At 38.3% G+C, this 21,178-nt stretch overlaps 1 protein-coding gene across 5 annotated transcripts in view; it reads left to right on the top strand.

Annotated features, from left to right (window-relative positions):
• Window positions 1-21,178, top strand: part of LOC133990255 (partitioning defective 3 homolog) — a 260,186-nt gene that overhangs the window by 92,708 nt on the left and 146,300 nt on the right. For all 5 annotated transcript variants that reach the window (XM_062428507.1, XM_062428506.1, XM_062428503.1 and 2 more), the window contains exons 3-5: window positions 10,112-10,295; window positions 16,014-16,201; window positions 16,906-17,049. In XM_062428507.1, the coding sequence (XP_062284491.1) occupies window positions 10,112-10,295; window positions 16,014-16,201; window positions 16,906-17,049 (516 nt within the window). The remainder of the gene's footprint in view (window positions 1-10,111; window positions 10,296-16,013; window positions 16,202-16,905; window positions 17,050-21,178) is intronic.

Raw genomic sequence — 21,178 nt, 5'->3', positions numbered from 1 at the left:
TATGCTTCTCGTCTTGGGATCAGTTTAGTTACCAAACAGTCACCTTACTCATTAAAAATATGAAGGTTCATGTTTTATTTCACAAGATTACACATTTGTTTAATGTTACCAAGGGTGGTCTTTAATTCTAGCGATGTGTTTCTCCAATCAACAGGGAATTTCAAATGCATTACAGTATGTAGCGCTGCCTTTTCTTGACCTTAAATTTGTGAGCTTATTACAAAATGACCATCAGTGACAAAGTAGGTGAGATGGAGTCGTTGTTATTTTTTTCCCCCCAGTGTGTTATTATATAACCTTGCATGTACATCTGTCCAGTAACCACCACATGTGGAAAAGTAGTGATAAAAAGCGTCTACATGTAACCTCTCAGGTAACAAATCAAACTGGACGTATGGAAGAGGAGAAAACACCTCTCCCTCCACGGTCATGATGAATAGCTTTCGCCGCCCTCGTGTATTGGTTACTCGTCGGGCGGAAACCATGTAACTATAACTCTTGTCACATATTTCAAACTTTTTTCCGTCTTATTTGACTTTCCAAAGAAAGATTTTATATACAGCCGATTTCCTTCTTTACCTAATGAACCCGTCAAGAGTCACATTCCTCCAGCGGCTCAACTAAAGGTGCAAATCTTCAGATCAAAACAAGACTAATAAATGTAATGACTACACTTCACCTCTCAAACAGAAAGTATATAGGGTTCATGTATCCATTTCAAATAATACAACATAAAGTTGACCTCAAGTCTTAAAAAAAATCCAGTTTCTAAAAGTATTATCATGTTGTCATCTAAAGTTTTAAGGGTCTATTTTTCCCTCCACACCCAGACATCCCATTTTGAAACAAAACTCTTCACATAAACAATGTGGCTTGCTGACCCAAGGTTTAACATTGGTCACTGCCTGTCTGCACTCTGTGGCTTTTGGCTGCGGCGGACTGATGCCGAGAGTTTTGACGGCTGCCGATTTTGGGGAAAAAAGGACTGTTGCAACCTCGCACTTTGCCCACAATTCCTGAAGCGTTTAACCGAGGAAAATGTTCTAGGCTGCACTTTCTTGACCTAAGAGGAGAGTTGGGACAGCGTGTTTTGGATTGCACAGCTGTGTAGGCGAAAGTGAAGGAGGGGTACTTCCCTTCTTTTGCTGACAGCTTTGTTTTTTTGCCCTCTCATTCTCTGGTGTCGACCTGGTTCAATGTAAACCAGGTTTGCATGATTTGGGTTTCCAGAATCATGGCTATGTTTGTTTCGATTATATGATACAAGTCTAGGAATTAGTCTTTGTGATACTGTTGCATAGACACTGTAAGTAAACATTGTCATACTTGTCTTATAAGATTGTGTGTAGATCTGCAAACAAGTAGTCAATTAATCAATTAGTTTTACATTAATCGCCAACTACTACAATAATCCATTCATTGTTTGTAGCCGTTTTATTGAGGAAAAAAATTCTAGCCTCTCAAATGCGAATATTTTCAGATTTCTGTAGTGATATATAGTAAACTGAATATATTTGGAGGGTGGTCTTTTAGTTGGGTCAAAACAAGACATTTAAGGGTATCATTTTGGGGCTTTTGGTAACTACGATCGACATATTTCACTAGTTTCTGATATTTTATAGATTAAAAAGTGATTGATTTATTGAGAAAATCACCAGATTAACTGATAATGAAAATAATCGTTAATTACTAACAGTCCTAGTCCTAATTGTTTGTCAACTTTTCAAGTCTCTAGAGTCTTTAGATTCACTACAAGACAGCCAGAGTCAGCTAGCCAATCCTGAGTCATGCCAGTCATGCCACCTAAAATGCTGCGCTTCCGTACAGACTTACCATTCACAACATAATTGAGACTCTCGTGACCCAACGCAGCTCATATAACAACTTTGGTACTTTTTAACTTAAGATAACCTTTATGTTAATGTTGCAATAGCTTGATTTTTGTCAAGTTTTACACACCATGCAGCCCTTACTGAACCCCTTAAAACAAGTTACATTTAGTGCACATGTACACGTTTACCAAATCGACATTGGATCATTCAAATAAAAACTGCCATTAATTGATTAATAATTACATTATTTTCTCTACCCAAGTTGCTGGCGTCAATTGTTTAATGTCTTTTGTAACAGCAAACATTATATTATATAACATATAGTTTTTTGCACTGCTGGTCAGACTAAACCAGCAATGAGATGATATTGACTGACTGACAGACTAATCAGTAATGTAAATAATTGTTAGTTGCGGTCTTACATTGAATCATGATGTGAATTTATACTTTTAGACAAAACAAAAACATCAGTTATTTGAGGCAGATCTTGTCATTTAGTACTATTTTGTGGCTTGCCTTCTCATTTCCACTCGGCATGACAAGCAAATTTACCCTCAGCTCAAATAATCAATCCTGCTCTCTTTCATTTTATGTGTTTATCTTACTGATATACAAAGGTTTAAATGCAATAAATCATGTAGAAAGAACACAGACGGTACCCAGCGTGGGGCTTGAATCGACGGGGGAAAATGCGGCCTGTTGATGTAATATCATTCTGTGTGAAATAGTAATGACTTGACGTTATTTTATGTGACGAGGGAATAAATCAAACGGTTTATAGATGGATATAGCAGCTTGGAAAGATTTATATTTTGGAGTGGGTAGTCAGAACGAAGGCAACTGTAATTTTTGGACGGCCTTACCACATAAGCTCAGGGATTTCTGATGAAATGGGACTGGGCGATTGCTGATGGTGGTGCAAGCAGTGACTGTGTCTTGCTAAATTCAACCCCCCCCCCACACACACACACACACCCATGAGGATTAATTCCCCTTTGAGAGACCTCTGGTTCCCTCTCTATGGCCCGGCTGCCAGGGTATTGTTCTTGCCAGAGTTATGATGATGATTTATGGGCTGCGAGTGACTGCTGAAAAGTGGACTGACTCACACTTTCCATTGTAATTTACTTTTCAATTATTGTTACTTTTTTGGGCTGGACCTCAACACCAAAACCAGGCCTATGCAGTGTGTCTGTCACTGACAAGACTGTATGAAGTTACACCATTGGTTGGCCAGCGGAGTATTGGAGGTTCTCCACTGGCCGTTACTCCTTCAAAAATAGTTTGTGTTAAGTCCTAAGGGGGCGTTTACACTGCAGTTCATTCCAAATTTATTGCATGCTTAGAGCGCCCTGCAGACGCCCTACCTCGGTCTACACCTGGACTCCCACGCCGCGATTGCGCGACTGTCGGGAGGCGTTGCTGGGCTGACCTGGCTCGTGAGATCCGCGACCCAGGTGTCATGTCACTCTTCGAGATGATGTCGGCAGCTCACCCGACGGTGCACCTGGGGTTGTGCTGCAGCATCCGAAGCTGGGACAAACATGGCAGGGTGGTAGAGAAAATAGCTCTCAGTGCGCCGCAGGGCATGAGGGAGAGCGCACAGTTAAAGTACCCCAAATAACTCACTCTGACAAAAACAGTCAATGCAGAGTGAATCTTAGAAAAAAACAAGAGACATTCACAGATGGAAAGAGATAAAAGAACAGAGAGAGTTAACATATAATTAGAATTAAAATACATTTTCTCTCAAATCAAGCATCCCATGAGTAGAAAATATGAATTTATAAGCGTTTTTTGTCTCAAACATAGCGTAACCCTGTCATGTTGTACACTCAACAACAACTATTACTGGGACCACAACAGAAAATTGAGAGTTTTGCACACATACACACTTGAGCTTCTAACTTATTTATTAGCTGATCCACAGAAAATTTATCAGCAAATATTTTGACGATTATTAAGCAAAAAATGAAAACATTTGCTGGTTGCAGTTTCTGAAATGTGATGATTTGAAATATTTTAGATTTTCCATTGTTTTATAGAGAAAATAATCAGCAGGTTAATCTATAATGAGAATAACAGCTGGTCACACCCCTATTACACACTTTGCACAGCACATGTTTGACAGTATAATTTTAAGCTCTGGGAAGATGTGATCATTAGATATTATGGTTAATATGTCCCCAATGATTAGTTCATTTATCTAAAATTAGATCTATAAATTATAAGCAAATCAATTAAGGAAATTCTTGTTACGGCGCTGATTATGCACTGTGAAAGGTTAAGTTGTAAGTCATGAACGCAAAGGTTATATTCATTCTGAATTGTTTAAACCTTCTGGCTTTTTATTGACACAGTTTCACAGCCCAATCAACACCTCATTTCTGTGTAGACTTCCTCTGCTTTCCAGAGGGAAAACCAATCCTGCTGATTGGATGTCACCTATTTCTGAGTGTGTGTGTGTGTATATGTGTGTGTGTGTGTGTGTGTGATGATGGGTGGTGGCAGTTCTCCCGTGGCAGGGTCAGGCCGTGCTTGTCAACAAACCCAAGCAATTAGGTTTGACTTGAGGCTGTATCGTAGCCCAGAGACACTTCACTCAACAAAACATGCAACAGAAAAAGCTGAAGTCCAGAAGGAGCGACTGTCAGTCACAGCGGTGCCCTCTGATGTTTACTCATGTTCACTTACATTGATTAGACAAGGCAAACACATACTAAAACTGATGTTTGGTTTGTTTACCTGTCATTCATGTTTTTTTTTTTTCATATTTGCATGAACATGATTGACTCAAGCCGTTCTTCATTTAACATGGACACTGTAGAATTGGCAAATGATTTCATATGAATCCAGCAGAGGTTACATGACAGTCAGAAGCATTAAAAAAAAGAAGTGTTTTTCCGTTTTCTAAACTCGAAGACAAACTCAATTTGGCACAGCTCACGTTGCCACCAAAGACTCCAAAGATTAGCATTTTTATAGTATTTCTAGTGTCAAGCCAAACCAATTAAGAACTTGGAAATGAACTTAAACTTAATGGATTTCTCCATCTGTTTCTCAGATTTATATGATCATCACCTCTGTTTCAGCTTTTGCTCAGAATTTATTTTACTAGCAATATACCGCTTGCTACGGAAATTAAAACCAGCAACCTTCCAATCATAACATTCATGCTACCACCATCCTAAAGGCTCTTGTATGTTGTAATGTGACAGGAGGAAGAGCTTTTCATGCAGCTATTTTAAATGGATTTTAATGATTACATTGTAGATGCAAGTTGCACAATTGTAAAATATGAAGTTTTTGATGTATGTCTGATTTAAATGTTGTGTTTTTTTAAGTACAATAATGGTAAAAGAGGGGTTGTCCAATAAATATGATGTGTTTTCATCATCGTAGCCTTTATAATTAACATACATTTTATATCTTTACACATCAGAAAACTACTGCTTAACTTTGTGTGGCAGTTAAATGGAAGAAAGGTTATACTCATTGGTGGTTCATTATGCTTTTTGTCTCCCAAAAAGCAAACAAGACAAGTCCCTGACAGTTGCACATGTGCAGTATAGCATCTAAAGTTTTTTTTTCAATTTTAGAGAAGGCCATCACTCTTGTAGCAGTTGTCTTTTAGCAGTTTTCTCCAAGCAACCATTTTTTTAAATTAAAAATTCTTCATTTCATCTATTCACTCATCTGCATCGAACACACAGTACACAAGTCATCTCCTACATTAATAATTGGTATATTGGATGCAAAAAGAAACAAAACAACAATGTAATGCAAATCATTTCAGCCACATTTTACAGTTGGAAATAATTGGATGATATGAAACTTGTGAAATCCCTTTTGGCAAAAGTGCCTTTTTTTCCTAGTGGACAAACAGTCAGAAATATCAATAAATATCTGCAAAAACTGTTAAGCAGTTGTCCAGAATAGCATTAATATCAGAGATCTGTGCATTATGAAAAGTATGTGGAAGTATATTTTCTACACTTGTATGTTAGGATTTGCATTAACCACTGTGCTTTTATTATGGTGTTGACAATTACCAGTGATCATATACCTTCTAGTAATTTCAGGTTGCCTGGTATTAGGAGTCCTGTACATGTTTTACAGAGCACATCGCAGCCCCGAAGTAATCACAACCACATGGGCTGTAAAAGCACACGGGGTTGGGGGGGGTTCTTCTTCTGTGGTATCCTCAGGGAGCGGGCCGGAGGGAGGGGAGGGGAGGGGAGGGGAGGGGAGGGGAGGGAGGGTTTGCTGACTCTGCTGTTCCGGCTGAGCTGAGCTTTAATGAGGGAAGAGCGGAGGAACCCTCTGCTCTGACAGTCACACACAGAAAGTTTTATATAGATACGGTGCAACTTAAAACACACAATCACGCACGGAGCAACACACAACCAGTCGCGCTCTCCCACGCGTCTCACAGAAATACACACTCGAGTACACACACACATCTGCTCCAATCTGTTTAACTTCTCACTCTTCTCCTTCTCGCTTCTCTCTCCTGCTTCTTTATTCACTCTTCAAAACTCTCCTCATACATTTTTCACATACACACACCCACACTCTCCCCTCCTGCCCTCTGACCTTCATTACCCCCATTACTTGGTTGTACATATTAGCCTCAGGCTGACACAAGCTCTAATTTGAAGTAAATGTGTGCACATTTATGTAAAGGGGCTAATGGGAAAAATAAGTCCTGAGGTCTGTTAATGTGTGTTTTTTGCGTGTGTGTGTGTGTGTGTGTGTGTGTGTGTCTGTGTGCCCTCGAGAGCCTGTTCCCCTCACCAGGGAGCCTGTCCAGCACACTATAAAACTCCACAGCTCTCAGGCTAAATGTGGCTGAAATGAACGTTTAATGTGCTGGAAAACTGGTCGTTGGATTTCAATGGTGTGAGTGTGTCTGTGTTTTAATGGATCTTGTGGGTGTCTGAATGTAATTGTGTGTGCATGTGTTTGTGTGTGTATGTGTGATTCCGCGCTTATTATATGTGGCCGCCATATATTTGTGTATATAGTAGTGTGTTTATATTTAGATTGTTGCTTTAGAAGTTGTATTTTATTGATAAGTGAAAGTCTCACAGTGTTACCTGAATGTTAAAAAACCAAGCTGGGTGGCATATCTCATAGTTTTTTTCTATGCTTATGAGTTAATAGATTATAGTATTTTGCTAAGAATCAAATCCCATTATAATTCATTAAGTAGGACGATTACACCAATAGAAGTTCTTACACTCACCTCAATTTCATGTATTTGCTCAGTTTTACATAACTTATAAATTAGTGAAGTAGAAGAATGAGTTTCCCCTTGAGGCTTCCTCACATGATCAGCACCAAAAAATCACTTTTAAAGCTTATTTTAGCTGCTAATGTAGTTAATAATACATGTGACTGCCTTTTTTTACATTTCATGGTGCATGGAAATCTACAAAAAAAAGTATAGTCACGTTATGGTAGAAATTAAAGGTACAGTAATGATGTGATGTCTTATGATACAATATACTTTATTGTCCCTGTAGGGAAATTTGTCTTGGACTCAATACTGTTTGCATAAAAGCCTCCACAGTTACAGTAGACAAACAACATATGAACAAAACAGCACCAGCTTTTTCAATCACAACAATAATTTACACACAACAAAATATTGCATTCACCCCTTGGTAAAAACACAATGCACATGCTCTTGAATGAATCTTGCAAAATGTTACAGGAAGAAGATATGACAGTAGAAGGCCTATGCATAATATCTAATAGTGAGAAAACAAGGGGATTCATGGTTCTGACTAAGTATAAGTAAAACATTTTTAAAAATTGTCAAATTAAAAACTGTAAAAACAGTTTTTTGGAACGCTGCTAACTCCATCCCATCTCACTGTGAATATCATCTATGTTCATAGATTCACAGACAGTATGTCCAACCTTCAGGAATAAAGATGTCCAACCGGCATGTTTTTATTGAATATCTTGCTTTATGAATGTGAACTCCTTCAAGAAATAAGTGGTTGTCAGTACCTCTAGCTCTACTCCAAAGATCACAGTCAGTGTCTCACCAACAAAAATGAAATGGATGAACATTGACGTGGAGCACATCATTTCTGTGATCTTCAAAGCTGCCACAGAAAACAGAACATTTGAGTTTCTGTTTTCACATAGAATATATATCTTTTTTTATCTCCTCCATATTCTCCACAAATAAGATATTAAGCCTGAGTCTGTTTTTGATCAGCTGTATCTTGCCAAGGGGTGTATGGTCAAGTTTTCTTTCGAGGTTTTCAGAGAAAATAAACCCAGATGAACCGCCGAGCTGTCTCGGAAGATGTTTGAGCTGTAAAACATCCCTGTTAGCTTTAAATGCGGGTGAGATGTTTTCGGGTTCAGGAGTTAGACCTTCAAGCTGTGACGTTATCTCAGTCAAGCTTCTACATCATTTCTCACCTCGAGGGACAGTTTGATCACATCCTGCGAATTTGCAAATGTGGTATGGATTTCTTTTTCTTCTTTTTGCTCTTTGGCTAACTGAAGCCAGCTGCGGGCCCGCGGAGAGTCGCAGCGTGAATCTCATCTTTAATCTAATAAAAGGGACTCAGTAGAGACTGGAATTAATCAGATGTTAGAGGGAGAGATGAGCTTTTGAAGGTAAATATGTGGAGGGAATATGTGGAGGCATTTCAAGTGAAGAGCGGTTATGATCGGATGTAATGAGCGCCTCAGTGTCATAACATAAAATATGGAGGCTCTAAATAATCTCCATATTCCTTTGGACTGTTTGTGTGGTCCTCATCCATTTGAGCAGGAAAGGACCACCATGTGTTGCCTGTCTGTGCACCAATGTTAAGATCTCTGAATATATTATACATGATTTGAATTATGAGTGAGGCATCCTCTTGATTTAGTGTTGACGGCTGGGAAGAAAATCATACAGTGTGTGGTGTTAGAATTATTCTCATTTGCCTTATGATCCAGTTTCTTCTCATGCTTAAGATTACAATTGTTTTTCATCATTGTTATGATTGATTGAATAGAAGTTAGACTGATCACGTGACAAGGGAAAGTATTTAAAAAAAAACGTACATCCACCTCTCTCGTAGAGTTTACAATCATTTTCATCCGCTGTCTTTCCCAAATGTAATATTTTTCCTCAATTAATCTGCATGTTCAGCTTAAATAATGCAGAATAATAATATTATTCACATAAAGTTGAAGAAGCAGGAACACCAATGTGCTCGAGTGATCCTTTCAACTTTTAAGATAATAGCAAACTCTGAAAAAGTTAAGCTTATTTCCGTCACTGAACTCAAACACAGAACCTGGAGTAAATGAAAGTGTGTGAAGTTAGATAGGAGTTGAGAATAAATAAGCAAGATGTGCTACTGTAGCTAAATGTTCATTTCAGTTTTGGTGTAGTCATGCACGGGGCTTCAGGCGTTACCGAGTGAAGTGACTCTAATCTTAGTCTAACTGTTAGATTTTAAAAAAAGATATAGTTTTTATGTGTTGGGTGTACAGTGTGTCTGTGGGATATTTAGTAATCTTAAGGTCTGATCTATTACTGTTTTAAGAATCGTCATCAGTTGCCTGGTAGCTTCCATTTAAAGAGTTGACTTTCCTCTCGCTCCACTTTCCATTGATGGAATTTGATCCAGTGGAGAAAAAAATCTATTTTTCACAGCTAAAGAAAACTAACTGCATTTACACACTGACACTTGTGTTTAAACCACTTTTATTTGGGCTGCTCTCTTCCATGTTAAGAGAGCAGCTTATGTAACACACGGTTATCATTTCAACACGTTCCGCTTAACCTTTTGGGGTTTTAATGCAACAGTTTCAACAATAAAGCAATACTTTACCTCTCATACTCTCCTTTACTCTTTTTTTTCTTTCACTCCTTTTCCATAAATCGCCTCATTATTTTTGAGGTGCTGTATTAAAATTCAACATTTTTATCATACTTAACCTGCAGTGCTTCAACTCTCTGTTCTTCCACCTATCTATCTCTGTCTTTGTCCCTTTCTTTGTCTTTGAGACAGTTTTTTTCTTGTAATTCCAGATTACCTCAGTGTCTGTATTGTTTTGGAGTTTAAGATTTGATTTGGACTCCAACAAAACATTTTCCACAAATCCAATCTGATCTTTGTTTGTTTTTCTAAAAGCACTCAGCGGTCGGCTTTTCACCATCTGTATTCTTATCAAACATAATGCAGCCAGCCGTATTCTTTCAATCCAATCATTTATACTGTCTCCTCTGCTCTCTCTGTCTCTCTCTCCACCAGTTGATAGCGGTGTACGATGAACAGGAGCCCCATCATGGAGGTGATGGCACCAGCGCCAGCTCCACAGGCACCCAGAGCCCCGACCTGTTTGCTGCAGACCTCAGCGCTGGCAGTGGAGCCTCGGCCTTCCAACCCTATCAGACAGCCAGCGAGATCGAGGTCACGCCTTCTGCCCTGCGCACCAGTAAGTCACAACATTAGAAGGAAATATAGGGTTTAATGTGCCTGGATGGACTATAGATGAATAATATGGTCATGAGTAGATGAATGCATTATTTGAACAAAGCGACAAACATCTACAGATGCGATGAGGCACCTAAAACATTTAATTAACATTATTAATTGAGTCAATCGCTCTTTGATCACATTTCTGTCTTCTTCATTAGTGTCAAATGTCAGCAACCACAGCAGTATACAGCAAACCCAACAAATTACCTTATCACAGCCAAGCGGTACCTTAACCCCGTCCATAAATTCTGTTAATTGGACAGGAGGGCTCTTTTTCCAGGCAGAGATAGCCGTTTGATCCCCGGCCAAAGTGGCTAATTGGTTCTATTCGCCGCCTCCTAAATCAAATGTGACGCTGGGTCCGTCTACCTCTGCAGTTTTACCGGCCGAGTCGCTTTCTCTACTGTAATTACTGCGAGTTCGGACGGGAAACTGACTCCTGGAGGTAATTTGTCAATTTGAATCAAGCAAACAAGCACAAAAATGTACACAGAGTCAAACTCACTGACTGTCCTTTTGTATTGTTCTTGTTGCCTGTCTTCTGTTAATGCACCCGTCCCGTACTGATGTGGGGCCAAATGGATTAAATTGATAAAAAAATGAAATGTAAGATATATATTAAAGAGAAAAGTAAAAGTCCTTATTTTCCTACAAATTGTAAATTTAACGATAAAGGCTGTTTTCTTTTGACTAAATATACTTCAGTTTAAGGTTATCATGCTTCCCATAGTAATGATAGTTTAATAAAATAATTGAAATGCCTTTTCTGGATTATTATAGCACCAACTCTGCTTAAAATGTACTTTTATTGACAGAAACATGATACTTGGAGATCAATAAAGTTAAATTAGCGTTGTTACTACAGAGAGCACTGTCCTTTAACCTTGACTGAAGATCAATTATCGATTGTTTTTAGGAGAATATGGACATTTACAAAATGGATATTGTCAGCTGTAAATCAAAGAAAACGAGGTCGCAGTTTTTAGTCCGTTCTTGACAGTGTCAGCATGTATTTCCAGCCATAACAAATTCTACCAATCAGAGAGTTAGGGCAGCCTGTGAGGCAAAACTCAGGGTAAAAAAACTCTCTACTGCTTGTAAAGCTGTTGGATAGCATGGTAATTATCACCAGAGGCTCCGAGATACGATATTATCACGATACTTGTGTCACGATACGATATTATTGCGATTTTAAATATATTGCGATATGCTGCAATTCATTACCTTTCTTCACCTGCAAATTATGTCCCCAAAGAAAAGAAAAAAACAAAAACTTCAATTTTCATTCGCAATTTCTATAATAAAAGATTGATACTTGGCGTCCATGTATTGATATAAGACTGTCATGCAAAATATTGCGATACTGTGCTGTATCAATTTTTTTCCCCCACCTCTAATGGTAGTAATCATACATTTCATGAACTAAAATAAAATGTTATGTCATGTAGGCTTTTGAAAATTGTTTTGATTTTTATTGTTATTGCTAAGTTGGTTCGTTTTTGATTATTCTAAAATGTAATTCTCTGAACTTATAAATTTAGAATTGAAGAATTTGTTTCGTCTTCTGTACACACTGAAAGGAATCTCCACAAACACACACTCCAATGAACAAGGTATAAAGCTTAAAAACACACTATTTTTAAATTACCATCTTTATTTTTTTAGTGCTAATTAAACATCACACTAGTCTAAAGATTAGTGGTTAACTTGATCCACTGATGACCAGTGAACTGGCACTGATTGACATATCAGCCACCAAAAACTCTCACTTTCTCACACACACACTGGCTGACACACACAAACAGAGAGCATGAAGAGGTCACTCCAGTCCTAATTGGATTTCTGGATGAAAGGCTGAATGTGACTTTGCAGTTAGAAATGGAAATCTGAAGCATAATCACACCTGTCAGTTACGTCCAATTTAACAGTCTCTATAATAAATTCTAACCCTGCTTAATTGACGACACTGAATCTCATCAGCTGAATTTTAATAGGTTTTAAGAGAAATGTCTGACATGGGAGAGAAGGAATTTGATTAATTCTTTCTTTTTTTAATTTTTTTCCTTTTTTTTTATGAGTGCCTAATGAGAATAGCTTTCAATCACTGATTTATGTTGGACGAGATGAGAAGCGCCGGACTCTGTGGGTCCTTGCCAGTTTTCTTGTTCAGCCCACAAACTCAAAAGAAAAGTGATTAAGCTTATTAGACGGAGAGCTCTATTGAAATGTACAATTGGATTGATGTTAGTTTCTTGGCTTTGTCAAACTCGAAACGTCTGCAGAATTGAAAATGCTGATTAAAGTAACGCGCCGTCGTTGTGAACATGTGAGGCTTGCAGATGCCAATTTGAAAAGTTCATTTCCAAAGTGCAGTAACAACTGTGGCGGAGAAGGAAGAAAAAAAATCACATTTGAAGTTAAGAATTTATTCTTTTATCTCTTAAATGTAGCAAATACTGTAAAATGATTTTATTTTTTTAATTCATGGACCATACATTATATATCCCTAATAATCCTTAAAAGAGCAGCAGTTTGTGTCCTGTTAATGTTATACTGCTGCTTTTCACAATCATATGTGGGATAGACTGTTTCAGCTAACTGTTGCCTTAAGATGTTAGTATAGTTTTTCATTCCTCAAGATAAACTGGAAACAAGAACAAACAGTATGGAAGTAATTTGATCTAGTATTATTATTATTATTATTATTATTATTATTATTATTATTATTATTATTATTATTATTATTATTATTATTATTATTATTATACAGGCTAGTCTTAGCTTTCCCCATACCATTACTTTCTGTCTGGGTTTTGATATATCAGTAAAGTACATTTTTGACTGTGCTGTTAATGGACAGTATTCTCCCACAATGCAATGCACCACAGTGATAGACAAGGTGTGACAAGGTGAGGGGGTGTGAAAGCTCCAGGAACCAACTTAAAAACAAAAAGTTATTGCATATCTTAGTTTTTGCTGTTGGCAGTGCTGCTCCTATGTTGTATTTTTGTTGACATCCAAGTTAAGCAATAAGACACAGCAGGGTGTCGTGATATATAAAATATCAGACTAAGGAGAGGGATCATTCTCTCACAGTTTAAGGTTTACTTCTTTGTCTTTGGTCAGATTAGATGGGGGTACAAATTGTGTAAATCAAAGCAAAAAAGAAGTCGGGCTGGTTTGACTTTAAGTCCACAGAAAGCGTCAAACTCCAAAAAAGCTTTGATTTTATCGTCAGTCTCCCATGATGCAACTCAGTAGCATCTTGTTAGACACACGCTGTCTGGTGTGTGTCTTTCAAATTCCAAACCACCAGCTTGTTATGCAGGCTTTCAGACTGCATGTCCAACTGTGACAAGATGATGACATCTCTGTGGCATCTTCAGAAGTTATTTTCTCAGACTTCAAAAAAGCTCCTCCAGAGTCATTGAAGATGTTTTCAAAGACTGAGTCACAGACTGCTAACCATGGCGAGGAAATTGATCTTTATGTGTGGAAAGTTACCCTTTAACTGATTCCTATTACCAGTTTATTTAATGTACCTCTTTCTGCTTTTGAGCCTTTTTCTACCTGACTTTGCCTACAATTGTTTAATATTTAATAACTTATCATGTAAACATCACAGAACCATGGTTAATGGTTTAATTTAAAGAATACACGTTTTGTGGTTTCCACACTTCTTGTTCACAAGTATAACAGTATAATGTAAAAATACTTATATTATACAGGACGATTAGTAAGCAGTGTACATGGGCGTGCTTTTGTTTTTCAAACCTTTTCAAACCCACTTCATTATGGCTCAAATGTCTGTTTTAAAACAACTAATAACACTTTTTTTTTTTAAATAGCAAATCCCTTACAGCTAATGATAATCATATTTACAAGCACTAATAACCACAAATTGATGGAATTTGCTATAGAAAAATAGAAGGGTAGATATGTATGTAACTCCACAAACTCTTACACAATGTTAATAGACATCTGCCAGCCAATCAGAAACTAGTGTTTTCCACTGCCATGGCATAAAAGTGTATATGTCAGTTTATTCTAAGGCCAAGCAATTAATCAAAATTTCATCAAAATCACAATATGGCCTACAGTAATTGTCATGTTTTTCAATGAGAATTAGAATAATGATGTAAATATTATTCCTTCTAATATCGTAAATCAAATTATGATTGCAAGATCAGCCCTAGTGTGTACTTATAGTAGCATATGGTGTTGGATTGGGGGGCCAGCACATGTTAGTGTAGTTCAGCTGAAGAAGAGGCGAGTTCCTGCTCTCCAATGCCCTCTGGGAGATGTAGTCATGGAGGTGTTGTTGGGAGCTGTCAGGAAAGGCTACACTCTCCCCCCCCCCCACCTCCCTGAACTCCACCTCCCAGAGCGTCGCTGCCTCCCACAACTTGCGGCAGTTTATGTCCCACGCTGCGATTGACCCAACAGCACCAGTCAGCCAAGTACACGAGTACACACACACAAACACACACACACACACACTGTGAGATTCCCAGTGAATCCGGTCAGTGTTGGCTCAGATATTTCCCAACACAAACACATGTCCACTGATAAAAATACAGACATCACTAACACACATTTGAATAATGGGTCACACACACGCACACTTATAGTTTACCCCACATATAGAGCCCCATCACACACAAAATACACACACATTTAAACACAAGTATTAAGCTTTTAGAGACACAAAACTTGACCTACATACTCACGAGTTTATCAATGAGAAGATACAAACAGTCACGCACAAGCAGATGGACACACTTAATCTTGTCGTACACTTTTTCTTCTCACAATACACACTAACACAAAAGAACAGAAAAACTGTTGACTCAGACACACACTCTTCAGTGTGGAGAGACGGCCTTCACAGTACTTCCTGTGCATCTAATGATGTGTAGTGGCTGGAAGAGAACATGGGAAACTGACACTTGGCATTGTCATCTTAAGAAGACGCTTCGGCATTTTAAACAATTTTAGTGTTTCGTTTATACTCCGTCTCTCTTGTGTGGTCCGCTGGGTGCCTCTTATTTTAGCCTATTAAATCTACTTGTGGGATTTTTGGAGAGGTCTGAAATTGGGAATTGTTCAATGTCACAACATCATGCCTCCTGAACAAGCACTGTGGTGTTTTTGTGCACGTTGCCCCTGTTGAGGTTATTTGGACTTTGGCCCACTTCCACGCACCCACGCACAGAAACTATTAAACACAGTAAAGAGTTTTAATGGAAAACGTCCACTTAGGCTGGTGTTTCTCAACAGGCTTTTCCTCATATTGTTGTTCCCACACTGCCTGCTGCTATGTTTTACAACACTGACAGTAAAGTAGAAACTCGAACTGCCCGATTAGACTTTCACTGTTAAATCTGATTACTCAACAATGGGATGCTAATGAAATCCAGATGATTAATTGTCTTTATTAGCCAACATTATATGATCAATGACATTTATTCCAGCATATATCAATGATTTGTCAACATTATATCAATTTCTGCAGTCTTTTCCACGACAGCAGGGGGTTTGATGAGTAATGAGGCACAAATAAAAGAACAAATAAAGTCTTTTTTCCAGTATTTTTTCAAAGTTTAAAAGTTTAGTGAACTCAAGAAGTCTAAAATATTGCCTTAACCCCCGTGTTGTTATTCTTTTCTCTCAGATATGCCCCTCCATGTCCGGCGAAGCAGCGACCCCGCCCTGCTCACCATCAACGGACCTTTTGTCAGCGGTGAGTCGACGGTCCAAACGGAAGAGCCGCCATCGAGGAAGAACCCGACCCGCTGGTCCACCACCGCCGGCTTCCTGAAAGTACGCCATTCGTCTGGCACCAACAGCCTGGAGAGGAAGGTAGGAGCCCTAGCAACAAGGCATCAAGGAGGGAAAGATCACTGCTTGCCAACAAAGCACTGTTACAAAAATGAACTATACTTTATTAGATCCAAGTGCATATTTTAATGGGGAGCAGTATTCATCCAGCTACATGTGGCACAAATTGAAGCTTTTCCTGTAATCCTGAGCTTTTACTTTATGTATTAACTTCATGACTTTCAGCTTATTATTACCAAGCTTATTATTCACATGATTAAAGTTGTACCCTTGCCATTTTTTTCCAACACTTCATAAATGTACTTACTTAAATGTTAAGACACAACAAAGTAGGGCATGACCGATACTGGATTTTTGGGGCAGATGCTGATAATGATATTAGGGAATAAACAAATTCCGATATCAATTTATAGGCCGATAATCGTGTATATATATATATATATATATATATATATATATATAATGCACATACAATTTACAATGTGGTTATCAAACACGACGTTAATGCACTGAAACAGTAAACTTCTAATTAGAGATTCCTATAGACACTTACAACAAAAAAACATATGTACGTATATGTCAAACATAACATTAATTAAGAAACAGGATCAAATATACATAAAATGAAGCCTATATAACGTAAAAAACATCTGTGCATATCGGACAGCATATATGCCGATACCAATATACCTACTAATATAACCTTTGTGTCTATCTCCCTGCAGGGTAAAGGTACAGATACTTACCGCAGTCTGCCGCGGGATGCGGGGACGTGGGCCAATCAGAGAGAGTTTCAGAGAGAGACGGCACGCTCATCGCTCAGCGCCAATCACCCGATGGTGGACCGCTGGCTGGAGAGACAGGAACAGGTAGGAGCGTGCACTTGTGTATAGAAACACATGAAAGGGTAAACAAATGGGATACATTCTGTGCGCTATGTGATGTGTGGAGGATGCTTTCATGTAGCTCCACAAACTATCATGGGGCCATTTGTTTTTCACCATGGAGGGGTAGCGGGGGGGCGACCATGGCAGGAATCAAACAGGCGCTGGCATCACACTGAGTTGTGTAAAAGTCTACGTGATAAATGATGCCGGATGAATATACAGACACAATATTCATTTGGGAGTTGTAATCTTCAAAAGCACATTACATTAAATGATCTGTTGTGAAAATACTTGGGGGGAAAAACAGATGCTGGTAATGTCGCTTTTATTTCTGGCACTTTTTTTTTTTGTTATGTGGTGCATTTGCCACAATGTTCAACAATCATATTCCCCCCAGAAAAAAAGGAAAAAAACAGTCATAGGAAAGGCAGTTTTATTAATCATAGCCTCAATTTGCTTTTTTGCCAAATTCTCACAAGACAGAAGTTTGAGTCAAACCATGAAGTTTTCAAGAATAACAGTGTTCAGAAACTGACTTGGCCAAACGTGATAGAACAACATACCTTCTCTTAAATCATGTGAAATATGTGGGAAACTGAAGTTGAAGAGGATGAGACAAGTCTTTTGGAAAATGATTACAACAAAAAAAAGTTAAACTCCTGCGACTCATTAAAGATACAGAAAAACACTTTTGATAACATTATCTCCAAACCTCTCACACACACACTCTATATATCAGCTGTTCACACATACAGTACGTCCACATCATGCCTTCAACTATCCAGCACTCCAGTGATTTACAGCCCCTCCACAGCCAGTCAGTCGTAAGCTCTGTGAAAGCCTCTCTTGAGTGGTCCAGATCCAGTCCAGAGCCCGGCCCAGTTCTATCACTCCCAGGGTCCTCAGCGAAGAGGTTAAAAAGTGAAACATTTCCACCATAAATCCACAATGACACCGAAGTCACAAGAGAAATAACATAATGTTGATACAGATAATATCATTTGCCACATACAGTACATATGGTCCTGTTTAAGTGGATAATAGAACGATGCAAGGTAAGAGGGCTGTTTTCCCACTGGGCTCATGTATGCCAAAGACTTGTTAGAATATGAGCCTAAAATATGACATATTGTAACACGCATGCATCATTTAGTTCAAATTTGGTCTTTGTGTTGGTCATATTGCAAAAAAAAGTGTTAAAGTTTGAAATTTTCCCCTTCACGTGTGATAAAAATGGATGAGGAAGGTGAAAAAAGCATCTTAGGAAGGCTAACACGGTGCCAACTCTTTGAAGTTGCTTCCAAAGTCCAATCTGACCTTTTTAAGCACAGATTTATACTTGCATAATGCTTCGCTCACATTTAGATTAGATACTTACTGCCATCTAACTCTAATTTATTATATTTTTGTTGTTACATACTGTGAGTCTTCTTGTACACAGAGGAGTTACAGCCAGTTTCCAGCATCTATCACAGAAGTAGAGCTGCAGCGTTTCCCTCATCTGTCTCACACCAGGTTTTAGTGTGAAGAGGAGGGTTAAGTGGTCACTGCAGGATGGTGTAGTTGGTATTAATGACCTGCTGAAGGCCATCTGCCCTCCCACACACACACACACACACACACACACACACACACACACACACACACACACACACACACACACACACACACACACACACACACACACACACACACACGTCCCTACTATACTCTGTCAGCTCACAACCCTCACAATAAATCGAACAGCTCCATTAGTCTTTGTGGCCTCGCAGTGTGTGTTTATCTGTCTTATTCAATGCTGTTCTTCTCTGTATTTATAGCGAGAGACAATTTGTTCATTCTGTGTGTGTTTTCATGTGTGTCAGTACAGAAAATGACCAGGTGGAATAGTCTGAATCCAAGTGCCGTGACAGTATTTAACGTTAAATCACACACAGGCTCCAGCTGGAGGTCCAAGCAGCTGTTAGTCTTGGTCTGTATTGTGTACGTGAATCTCTCTGGTCGACAATGTTTTATGTCACATTAGCTTAAGCTCCACATTGGACATTGACTTCCAGGAAATGTTGCAACTCTGATGCACAATAGGAAAAGCCTGGTTTTGTTCCAGGCTTCAATAAACACATAAAAGAAGAACCAGAACTGTATTATCATGCATTGTAGATATATTGTGATGTGATTTGTGATGGTCTGATAACCATACTCCACTCTATACTTCATTTTGTTACCATGCAGATGAATATACAGCTGCCAAAAAAAAAGCAAAGTGTCTTGTTTTTGTGTTCCAGTATGGAAACATATTGGCTCAAATCAAACTCTGACCATTTAAAACTACTGAAAGCCAACTCTTAGTTCAGTTTGATTTATTTAGCACTTTACATACGACATCCAAAGAAAGAGAGAACAAAAGCGAACGAGAGAGGAGAGGGAAGGAGGAAAAAATAAGAGAAAATAAAGTGGGAATAAATATCATTATGTGACTTTCAAAATCTATTACTCACACAGTCACAGCACCTGGCTTTTATAATAATGTTGCAATGTTTTGTTTGTTTAACCGCAAGCAGGCAAAACTTATTAGCTCATAACTCGTTCCAAGTGAAACAGTGTGAATCACAGAAAAGCAAAAAAACATTTTTTGTGTAAGAGTTGAATTACCGAAAATAATGACAGAGCTGTTGGCGATTTGAAGCTTTCAGTTTTACTTTAAATCATCGTCAGGAGGAGGAGGAGGAGGAGGAGGTAGAGTTTGGAAATCAGCAGCTAATAAGCACCAGGTGTTCTAGCTGATGGATCAATAGTAGCAGCAAGTAGGCTGATGATCTCACAGACCTGATCACTTTGTATAATATACTCTTAAAGATCACACAAACTATTCAGGCATGTTGTTATTAGACGTCTGTTAGAGTATCAGTGGAACTCCAGGTGTATGTACAGAGTTATAAAAAAAGAATCAGAAGAATCACAGACATTGATCAGATGTGATTTAATGTCTAATTTTTCCAACCAACATCTCCCTGTTTGTGTGTAACATTGTGTATATGACTGATATATCTTATTACCAGGATAGTCTCTTTCTATCAGGGTATCTTTTTCCAAGGCAGTCCTGGCCAACATGGTCACAGAGAGACAGTCAACAGAGAATAAAAAGGGACACAATAGAAAGTAAAGGGCAAACACAAAACATTAAAACAGCTAGATAATAAAGGTGCCATGAATAAATGATATCAGTTAATGTGCTAAAACACTGGAGCTGACCTAGAATAGTGAATGGGGGAAATAATGGCTGCAACTAATGCCCATCACGATTTCCCAGAAATGAAAATGACGTCTTACAATGTCATGTTTTATACGGCCAACAGTCCAAAATCCAAATATATTCAGTTTAATACTGCAGAAGACTATTAAAGGCAGAACATATTCACATTTAAGAAGCAGGAACTGGTGAATTCCTGCAATCCTTGCCTAAAAAAAATATTTACGATTAACAAAATAGCTGCTTATTTATTTATTAAGATAAATATAGTGCCATAAAAAAATAGTGGCTTGGAGTTTTAATGTTTTGCATAAAATGCTGGAAGGTTGCACAGGTTCTGCAGACTAACGCAACCTGGAACCAATGTTGCACTTTCACAGCGAATAAAAACAAAGAAGCAGCTGTGATTTTCATTGATTTTTTTGTAATAGAGCTCACCTGGAACATGTTATGCATCTTTAATGGCCGTACAGCTTCTGTATACTCTCTAAACCTCCTCGAACAGTTCATTACAGCAGGAAAAAAGAAAACTGATGTGACACAATTAGCCTAGAGAGGCGTTTTCCAGCACTGTATCGAACCTTTGTTAACATGTAAAATAGAACGGTATAAGAATGAAGAATGGCACAGCAAGAATAGAATATGCAGTGATTTAATTAGAATACAGCAGCTCGGAATGATGAATTAAGCAACGCAATTTCCTCAAGTTGGTCTCATCTTATCTTCCTCGAATGAATAACAGCGAACAGAGGGGGAGTGAAATGAAGAGAGGAATTAGAATAGAGCATCGTATAATGAAGCAAGCCTTATTTTACTCCTGCTTAGAATCAGGCTTCTCTCTCCTTTTTAACAAAAAACGTA

The sequence above is a fragment of the Scomber scombrus genome, chromosome 11 (assembly GCF_963691925.1).
Source record: "Scomber scombrus chromosome 11, fScoSco1.1, whole genome shotgun sequence".
Lineage (NCBI taxonomy): Eukaryota > Metazoa > Chordata > Actinopteri > Scombriformes > Scombridae > Scomber > Scomber scombrus.
This window is presented reverse-complemented; position numbering and strand designations above follow the sequence as displayed.